Source organism: Manacus vitellinus, unplaced genomic scaffold (genome assembly GCF_001715985.3).
Source record: "Manacus vitellinus isolate BGI_N305 unplaced genomic scaffold, ASM171598v3 scaffold_5_pilon, whole genome shotgun sequence".
Lineage (NCBI taxonomy): Eukaryota > Metazoa > Chordata > Aves > Passeriformes > Pipridae > Manacus > Manacus vitellinus.
Genome location: NW_021940682.1, coordinates 17,672,260 through 17,682,179, shown reverse-complemented (window position 1 = coordinate 17,682,179; position 9,920 = coordinate 17,672,260). Strand labels below are relative to the sequence as shown.

At 43.9% G+C, this 9,920-nt stretch overlaps 1 protein-coding gene across 2 annotated transcripts; it reads left to right on the top strand.

Annotated features, from left to right (window-relative positions):
* Positions 1-125: 125 nt before the first annotated feature.
* Positions 126-6,245, top strand: PHF5A (PHD finger protein 5A). Of its 2 annotated transcripts, none has more exons than XM_018080778.1 (4): positions 126-153; positions 959-982; positions 2,354-2,520; positions 5,531-6,245. In XM_018080778.1, the coding sequence occupies exons 1-4, from the start codon at positions 141-143 to the stop codon at positions 5,618-5,620; spliced, it is 294 nt and encodes a 97-aa protein (XP_017936267.1). In that variant the 5' UTR covers positions 126-140; the 3' UTR covers positions 5,621-6,245. The 2 variants fall into 2 exon arrangements, with proteins under 2 accessions (XP_017936267.1, XP_017936266.1); XM_018080777.1 differs by having other exon boundaries at positions 126-168.
* The last annotated feature ends 3,675 nt before the right edge of the window (positions 6,246-9,920 follow it).

The window sequence follows — 9,920 nt, the reverse complement described above, 5'->3', positions numbered from 1 at the left end:
CCCTCCTTCCTTCTTTTATTTTCCTTTTATTTCGCTGCCCTGCCGTGCGTTATGGGTCCACAGCATTTGGAGCATCCTTCTGGCTGCGAGATAAGTTATCTTCCAGGCTATATCTGAAATACAGGGAAGGAGATTTATCCATGTCGCATCTCGGTCAGAATTTGCCCAGTTGAGTCTTAAAGAACTCTTAAACAAGGTTAGAAGTTGAGGCATCCCTTCCAGGTTTTTTGTCGTTGCTTGGAGAAGCACATTTAAGAAGCAGCTTTCTGCGAGATCTGTAAACACAAAATATTCGGCTGCACTGTCCAGAGGAAACCTCCTTTTAGAACATGCAGTCCTTCTAACCTAATCTATCTATGTTGAAAATTAATCTGACAAATCCCTGTCTCTCAAACCTCAACTGAATCACTGTTTAGTCTTTGTGAATGTGGACATCTGGTCTTTGGAACTTGATATTTATGGCATTTATCCAAGCTCCTAACACCATGGCTGTGAGTTTCCTAGACAAGTGACAAAACTGCTAAGATACATTTAACTACTTTCATGTTCTGAAGTGAACAAGGCTGTTTTGGCTGCCTTAAGTAAACACTTGATTCTATTTTTTTTTCTCTCATTTAAACCAGTGTAAAAGCTATACCAAGACTGCTGTACAGGATTTCCTTCAGTCAGGCACATTGGCTGTGTTTGAAATGGAATAGTGAATGTAGGTTTTCGTACTGCCAATGGGTGTCATTGTGTGTCCACAGTGCATTGAAACTTTGATCTTGGTAAATGTCTCTAGGAGGATATATATTGCTTATTGTAAATATGTTTGTATTTATGCTCAAACTGTTTCTGTGGTTTACCTGATCACTGCAGAAGATAATTATTTGACATTCAAGCTTTGGAGTTACTTAGATTTTTCTCCTGCTTCTGCCTCAAATAATTTTTTTCTTCTTTTTCTTTTTTTTTTTAACAGCAATTGGAAGACTTTGTGAAAAATGTAAGTATAGCTTCAACATGTAGTTGCTTGAGAGCATGGTGTCGTGGTTAGAATATGCAGTTTGGATCCAGAGGTTGGATTCTGTTTTTGCTTTAACCACGAACTTGATGTCATTCTTTGAGGTGGGAACAATGCCTGTGTGTTGCAAGTGAAACTCAAGGAATACTTAAAAAGATATGAGCTCAAAACACAAATGCAGTTCTGGGGTACGTACTGCCAGCATTTCCAGCGTCTGAGGCTGTGGTGACTACTTGAATGGGTCCTTGTAATCTGTAATGCAAAAATATCAGCCTAATCATTTCAAAGCATGGGGGAAAAATGTCTTCATCATACCTCGAGAAAGGTTCTTCCTTCTGTCTGTAAAAGAAAAAATGGAGAGAGAGCCCCTAGAGTCAGAGCAGGGAAAAAAAACCCCACAGAATCAAATGCCAGTGTTCAGCTGTAAAAGGGAAGAAAGAACTGTCGTTAGATCCTTGCAGGGGAACAAAAGAAATAAGGTCAGTAGCTTGTGACTCAAAAATAGTATGAAAATAAGTAAAGTGGGAGAAGGATGGTCTGAAGCAAAAGATCATTTTCAAGAGTACCTGGCAGTGAAACAGATTCCCATTGGTAATAGCTGAGGGCTGTCACGCTGGAGACTTAAGAGCAGGTTAGGTGAGCTGTTTGCGAGAGTCAGGATTAGATACCTTGGGAACTGGTAATAGGATATGAAGCCTTTCATCCCTAGGTCAGTGTTTTGGATAAGACCCAGCACAGCAGAAACTGGCAGTGGCATGTGATGGCTCCTTGCCTGTATGATCTGAGTACTTGAATTTCACCCAGTTCCTTGTGAGAGAGCAAGAGTAACTTTGTGAAATGGCTGTTTATGCCAGGTTGCCCTTTCTTTGGCCTTCTCATGGATGTAGGATTAAAGGGAGCATGAGTACAGTCTCTTATCTCTTTGAGGACAATAACTCCATACTTTTGTTGATGTGGCACTGTGGGAGTAGTTTATGCTGCTGCTTCTGTGTACATAAGAATAGCAGTCCTGCCGGTACAGCATTTTTTTCGCAAGTGAAAAATTCAGGAAAAGTAGTAGCACGATCTAAGCAAGTGTTGGCTAATCACAAAGAAGTAACTTTGGGTTTCTTCTCTGATTGTGAATGTATGAATAAATTTAAAAAAGCCTCAAATGTGGCAGGCTACTGGCCCTCGTTCCTCTCAAGTCTTAGTGCAAATACAAGGTTGTGCCCTGTGCAAGATAAATTTCTGCAGTTCATTTGTATTATCTTTGAGTGTACAGGCAAGTTCTTTCACTAGGAAGCTTTTTCTCTTTGATGTGGGGATGGAGCAAAGGACGTTCTGTAACCAAGGGCTCTGCTGTGCTTGCAGGTGATGGCAAGTGTGTGATCTGTGACTCCTACGTGCGGCCCTGCACCCTGGTGCGCATCTGTGACGAGTGTAACTACGGCTCGTACCAAGGGCGCTGTGTGATCTGCGGGGGCCCAGGAGTGTCCGACGCCTACTACTGCAAGGAGTGCACCATCCAGGAAAAAGATGTACGTCCCAATTTTACTTAGTAGCCATGCTTACCTTTAAGGGGCTTAGAGCTGCTGAAATTAGCGCTGGGACATGGGATGCTTGGCACCGATTTGCAGTACCTCATACCTTTCTTCCCGTGTTGATAGTTCCCCATGTTTGCAAAGCATTTTGAGATATTGTAGCATTTTGAGGTATCATAGCTCTCTTTGTCCCTAAGGATCTCTGATTATTTTGCACACTCACAGTTGTTTCCTCCACACACTGCTTGTTACCACTTCAGGTTGTTACCTTACATCTCCAGCCTAGGTTTCACTAGGGTCAGAAATATTCCAGACGCTGCACAGGCAGTGGCAAAAGCAGCTTCTCACTGCAAGTCCATTATCATCCACTGACCAAGAGGACATATGGTACTGGAATCAAAACCTTTGTTTTCCTTTGGATAGCAACATGAAGTTAGTCTCAAGTGTCCAGTGACTGCACTAGTAATTGTGTTTTACAAGTTTAATGCCTCTTGTATAATTTCAGTGGCATACAATTTATATTTTCTTAATTTTTTTTATAATGGTCTGTACTGTAGACATCTCTCTGCTAACACTTTTTGATGTAATGTTCCCTTATGTCTAAAGTCATTGCTATAATCTTTTTATAATCTTGTGCTGAAAGACAGGCACTGCACAGGTGAAATGAGGCAGCTGTTCACCTCTTCTAAGGCTTTTGTTAATAATTCAACACAAGGAGTGCAGGACATGAAGAACTGCAATGAAGTGTTAGAAAGACCTCAGGGAAGAGCAAGAACATGACGTTTGCAGTTCCAATATTCCCAAAATATGGGCCTGATAGCTGTTAAAGTGTGTTAAGGTTGCTTGGGTTTTGGTGCTTTGCAAATGTCATTTCATACACACCCTAATGACAGATCTGCTGAGAGAATGGTTCAGATTGATTTACAGGAGTGTCCTCAGCTGACTAAGTTGCTGGTTTAATTCTCTGCAGTGCCTATGTATTCTCTAGAGGCCTTCAGCTAAATCCAGGACAGGGGCAGGTCTTCATTTGAATTTAGTCATTAGATCTAACAGGAACATAATCTTTTTCCATACCTAAATATGGCTATAAGTGCTGGGATGGTGGTGCTGCCTCCTACTTTAGAAATGCAGTGAGAACTAGTAGTTTTCTTCTTACCTTTGGAACTTACCTTTGGAACAAAGACACCTGGCTTCATAAGTCATGAGTAAAATAGGCTTGGTTTTATTTTTATCAATTCATATGGATTTCCAACAAGTGTTTTTCATAACCTAAGCTCACTTTTAGCTTATCATGTCTGGTTCAGGTGTGAAATAGCCAGCTGCTCTTCAAGGGAGGACTGTGGAAAACAGAGCTAGAGGAGAATTACAGGTCTGGGGTATTTTGACACCTGGGTGAAGGTTGCTGTGAGCAAAGACAGTTGATCTGTAGCAGCAAACTCAAATGTTAGGTATTGCTGCAGATCTGAAACAGACACGATCGAGTCGCAGGATTGAAAAGTGTTGGCACAAGTGTAGGGTGCCCAGAAGGGGAAAAATTAAGTGTGCTGCTGCCTGTCACAGTTATGGTATCTGGTGCTGATGTGAATAAGGAAAACAGGGAAAGAGCTCTCTACTTGAAGCTTTTACAGTCCAAGCACTTCCATCATTCTCAGAGGAAGACTGAAAAAGATAGTGAAGCAAGAAAGCAAATACTAAAATGAAGGGAGGAGGTGGAGTGCTACTGGGCACCAGGCAAAGGGCCTGGTTACTCTCAGGTCGTTGGTTCTGGTGGAGGGAGGAGTGAAGAACTGCTTCAGTCTGCGGGTAAGGGCCAGAATCCCACCTTGTCATCCAGTACACCTGTGAGTTGCAAAAAGTAATCTTTTCTTGGGGACAGGAGCATGCTCATGTGCTGCCTCCTTAGGAGGAGGTGGAAGAATGAACAGAGCCCTGCAATAACGCTGTCAAGATTATCACAGACTCCCTGGATCATGGGAGACAAGGCTTGGAAGAGTCCTACTATTGAGGTTCAAAATCAAATAAGGAGACAGTAGCTAGAAATGGGTTGTGGCAGGTGTATGGGGGAAGGATGATTTCTATTCATCACCTCTCCTGTTATTTCTACCATGCAGACCTTCCCCAGCAGATTATATCTCTGGCACAGGAGCTGGACAGCTTGGGTGCAGATTCTATAGCATTTGACATCTGCCCAGAGGCTTTCTAAATCTAATGCGCTCAGGCTTACACATCAGCCAAGGATACATGTTCCTCTCCCCGCTGGGCCCCTCACAGCTGCTGTGTCCAGCCACAACATTTTGCTTTTAAGAATTATGCAGATGCTGGGCTCAGGTGGCCCGTGGACAAATGGTCCCTAGTATACCAAGAGGTGCATCCCTGATTTGTTTTCTCAACCACACCTCTGAGGTGGGTCTCCTCCACTCCCCTTGCTTTTCTTGTGGCATTTTTTCTCACAATCTACTGGAATTCAGGTACGAAAACTTATCTGTGTAGCTGCTGTGGGCAGCTGTCCTCTTCCAAGATGACCATACAGCCTCTGCAGTAATTGATCCAGGAAATCTGAGATTCAGTTCTGCTGTCACAGCTGAGAGGGGCTCCTATACACAAGAATGGCTTGGTGACATCTAAAGCAGCAAGATTCTTTTTGACTAAGGAGGGGAAAGGTTATTCCTCTGGGCCCTATAAATCCTGTGTATCCTAATTTAGAAAGAAATTAGTCTTGAGGCACTGAGCATCCTTTTCATTAAACTGCTGATGTTATATGAGCTGTTTTCTGTCTCAGCCCTGAAAGAAAGTCCTAGAGTAATCCTGAAAAGGCATCCATACTCTTCTCTGTTCCACTGTCTTACTGGTAACCAGCACTGGAGGGCAGTTTATCTGCCCAGGTGTTAGAAATATGTGTTGAGGACAGGGTGAGGAGCGTGGGAACCGAGAACCTACTAGAACTGTGCGAATGATGACATTGTTCTGTGTTTGCCCATCTCCTAACCTACATCTTCTCTTCTTACAGAGAGATGGTTGCCCTAAGATCGTCAACCTGGGCAGTTCCAAGACAGATCTTTTCTACGAAAGGAAAAAATATGGCTTCAAGAAGAGGTGATCCTATCTGTACATGGCTATACCTCCTGCCAGGTTGGCAAGAGGGTCTTGGAGCATCGCTGGACTTTACTATTATTGAAAACCGGTTGATTATGTTTTTCTAAAGCAGTACAGATTCAGTAATATACTTGGGGCTGGAGAAGTAACAGACTGAATGACGACTGAAACCTGATCAGAACCAACGATAAGCTAGAGCAGATGAGGATTACTGTCTCTTGCCTTTGCAGAAGCTCTGCAAGTAGTCGCCTCAGCTTTCTATACAAAGCCTGGTGGGCAAGCACTTACACATGGAAGAGACTAGCTCAGTAAAAAGCAAGTGTCGTTTCAAGTGTGGAGAAAGACTTTGTGGTTGTTCTTACTAGGCTATTTGAAATTGCCCCATGCATCAGTGTTGAAGAACAGAGCACCAATCCCATGTGTCTGCTCCCCTCCTCCATTCCTTCAGTATATTTCCATGCTGCCCTGTTTTGTAAGGAACCTGCTCATGGCTGGCGCCTTCCTAGAGGGAGCACAGCTGTTCCATGTTTTCTTTGTCAGATTAATCCAAGGCCCCTTCTTGCAACCATTTCTGTAGGATGCATACCAATAAAGCTTTTCGTTTGGGTTTTTATTTTTTGTACAACAAAGATTTCTCTCTGGTTCATTCTGTGCCTAGCCTCTCTGGAGCTTTCTGGGGACATGCAGGATTAGCCCAGCTAGCCCTGCACAATGGGTTATCTGGTTTCTGACAGTGTCTGCTTATGGCCACGTGACCTTGCTGCAAGGAGCTTCAGGGAACGGCTATCGCTTTTGTCTGCCTGTGATCCCGGCCACTGATCATTTTGTCCCGTAGCGTGAGGATCGCTGAGCTTGTAACCCTTATCCTAGCTAATACGGCTGTGGATGTTGTTTCACCATGCAAGCATCCAATCCTTTCTAAAACCTACTAAGCTATTTGACTCGCTCTCCTGTTCTTGTGAATAAGTTAAAGCCTTCCCTGCTGTAATGGGAAACCAACTATTGTGTTCTGGGCTATTGGCCGTGTGCGTGCTGGAAACCAGAGGCTGCTTGTTTGTCAAATACCAGTACAGGCTAAAAGCAGTCTGTTGGCTCAGCAGAGATCTGGAAATGGGCGCCTTTGTGCAGAAGCGGAACTGAGCTCCCTGTGGGTGCGTACACTCCTCAGATGGTTAAATTAGGGTCATAGCTCCGTGTGCCCTGTAGTCTTTAAAGTCCTCCTAGTCTGAGCAGAGTGTGTGCTACAGTAACAGGGTTGTCTTTGCATGGTCTTGGGGTACAGAGCTTGTTCTGTGCCTCTTACAGGATTTCAGCTGTTCCCCTGGGGCTAGTAGCAATTCCTTTAACTCCTCTCTGGCTTAAATACCTCTTCTCCTGCTCTAACTATTTAGGTGTTTCGTGTATGAGTGAAAACAAGCAGATAAGTTGTGATCATCCTTCCCTTAAAAGTCATTTTTCCCTGCTGCAGCCGGCTTTAGCTATGACTGGCCCTGCAGCTCTCTCAGCCACTCCTCCCTCTCCTGCCCCCAGCTATTAATTCTGTCAGGTTTCTCTTCCAAGCTTTTTGCAGTCCTGAGAGTATCTGTATGTCTTCTTCCCTGCACCATGGTTCCCCTACACAGCTTCTTGGTAATTTTTTACTAATGTGGATGCCATTTACCAAGAGATTCAGAGAAATCTGGCTCTTTGGTTACAGCAAATCCACTCTCTCAAAGTAGTTCTACCTGAATAAGCAACTGACTCTTGCTCCAGACTGGGAAGTCCATGTCAGAGCCATTATCAGCCATGTTAAATTCTGTATTTCTTTAAAAGCAGGGCATGACATGCAGATTTTTTGTACCTGGAACTTTATCGCTTCAACCAGAATTTATCACTTGCCCTCAGTCAGGCCACCCAAGTTATCACACTAGGAATGTGGGTTTTTTTCTTCCCTGGAAGTTTCAGATGACAAAAGTTTTTTGGTGAAGGTAGAGAGAAATGAAGTTAGGAATTATTTTTTTGTCTCAGAAGTATCGTCCCCTGGTGCGGGGACCCCTAGAAGAGCTAATTTTACAGCAGTCCTTGTTCCTAATCATTTAGCAGGATCAGCCAGGCAGGGGTTGCTATAGAGATACAAGCTTCCCCATCCCTTCCCCCATCCCCCAAAACGGCTAAGCATACTTACTTTCTTGGCACTCCTGATGCCCTCACGCTGACTGCTGGATATATCGGTCTGCGTTCTGAGAGTTAAGCTGCCATTTCTAGTTGTTCTGAGTCACTGGGCAGGTGGAGAGAGGGAGGGACAGGCTTTTTCCCCTCTGCCTTGTTTGCTCAGACAGCTCTGGGGAGAATGCCAAGTGCTGCTGGTGCTCAGATCAGTTCAGCACCGTTGCTTTTCTGGTACTTTCAGAGCATGGATGGGACCTTGCACTGTAGCTGCTCATTCAGACAATGGTAATGGATACATTTCAGTAGCCCTGAAAAACAGCCTTGCTTGCTTGGTAATGGTTTATGTTCACCAGTAAATGATACCCAGGCAGGGCACCTAGAAAAGTGCAATATTTTTTTACCTAAATAGATTTTAAAGTACTTGTCCAGGAGAAAGAGATTGCCTTGCAGTACTGGAGACCAGAGTACATGCTAAAAGGGTGAGCTTCCCCTCAGGGTGGATATGAGACAAGACACATCCTGCTGTGTGCGGGCCAAGCTCTGGAAGGACTTCATCAGACCATGGAGTATTAAGCTGCCAGATTCAGGGGCTCCCTGGCTGCCAGCTGCGAAGCACTTGCATGGCAACTGCAGGGAAGGGTGGGAGGAAGAGGGACCACTCCGTCAATGTGGCAGCTGAACTCCTGCGGTGCTGCTGCCTGCAAATCCTAATGAGGCTAAATGTATCTCCTTGCTGTTACTTTTCTAGGTAGGGTTATTTTTTTTTTTTCAATCAAAAGGATGTTGTGTAATAAGTAAAAAAAAAATCCCTTCATTTCAAATATTTACATTGAAGGAGAGAACATGGGACCTCTTGGCCTATTAGGTAATTGGCCTCTGTTGCCAGTACTAACAAGTGCGTTCTGAAATGTAGGTGTTCCCTGTTACGCACCTCTTCAGACCAACTGCCAGCCACAGCTACCGCTGAGCTCAGCAAATAGCTTCCAGTCCTTTGAATCACCTAGACCTTGCCTTGACAAAGCCCTTGAGCCCCAAGCATTACTTTTCTTTAAAAAAACCAAACCAAACTAAAAAAAAGGTAGGTGAAGGCCTGAAGTCTGCCTGTGAGCTTTCCCTGCAGGAGCTGTGTGGACAAAATCTCGCTTCTGAAACCTTGTCTGCACAGGAGCTGTTATTTTCTCATTATGGGCATCAGCTGGAGATGTTCGCCTTTTCCAACAGCAGGAAAGAATTTTCCATTTCCTTGAGGCTGTCATGTGAATTGAATGTACAGAGGATTCAGGGTACGGCAGTGTTAATTACGCCCGATTATAACCTGACTGCCCTTCCTTGACATTAAATAACCCAGCCAAACGGGCTCTGTCTGGCAGCTTGGCAATTCCTCCCCTCCCCGTGCGCATGTGACGCTCTAGCTTTGCTTTGACGTAATAGCCAAATGGCTGGGAATGCAGGAGCAGATACCATGACAGAATTCCTCTGCCTGCATGTGTACCAGGGCAATGCCATAATTAAAGGAGCATGGTCAAGGCAAAGGTATTTTAAAGAGTTCTAATGTGTGACACCCTCTTAGTAACATATTATTAAAACAGTAATAGAATTTTAGAAATGTAATTGCCTTTTTTTTTTTGCTTAATGATGCTAAAAATAGCTCAGTCATTTTGATTTCCTGGTCTCTGGCTGACAGCATGATTTTGTTTTCAGCAAAGCAAAGGAATAATAGAAAAAAAAAGATGTGTTCTTTTGTAACTAAGTTCCTTCTAAAGCAAGAGTGATGAAAAATAAGACTGTTCATAATAGCTCTCATAAATCTTCCCCTTCTCTTCTCCCTTCCCCTGCAGAAAAAAAACAAAACAAAACAAAACCACGTAGAAGTTGTTGGTTTTTTCCTTTAATCAGTGGGAAAATGAGCAAATCTGAAGGAGCTTTAACAGATTTCTTAATACATGGCATTGGCTGGCCTCAAAAGAAGTACTCTTCTGTGGCAAAGGTAAAGGGTTCCTGAGTGAATGAGGACAAACCAAACCCAGAAGGATGCTGAGGCCCATTGTGGAAAGGGGACAAGAGAAATACTTTGCATTTTTGCACTTGGGAGATGGTTGCCAGGCCAGCAACCCCTGTTGCAACAGGGACCATAGTAATGCTTGGGTCACCGAGAC

Bases quoted from the DNA above. Each gene is read 5' to 3' on its own strand.
- PHF5A (XM_018080777.1), top strand. From the start codon at position 141: ATGTCGCATCTCGGTCAGAATTTGCCCA. The intron at 169-958 runs GTTGAGTCTTAA...TTTTTTTAACAG, and splicing joins TCTCGGTCAGAATTTGCCCA to CAATTGGAAGACTTTGTGAA. The intron at 2,521-5,530 runs GTACGTCCCAAT...CTCTTCTTACAG, and splicing joins GCACCATCCAGGAAAAAGAT to AGAGATGGTTGCCCTAAGAT.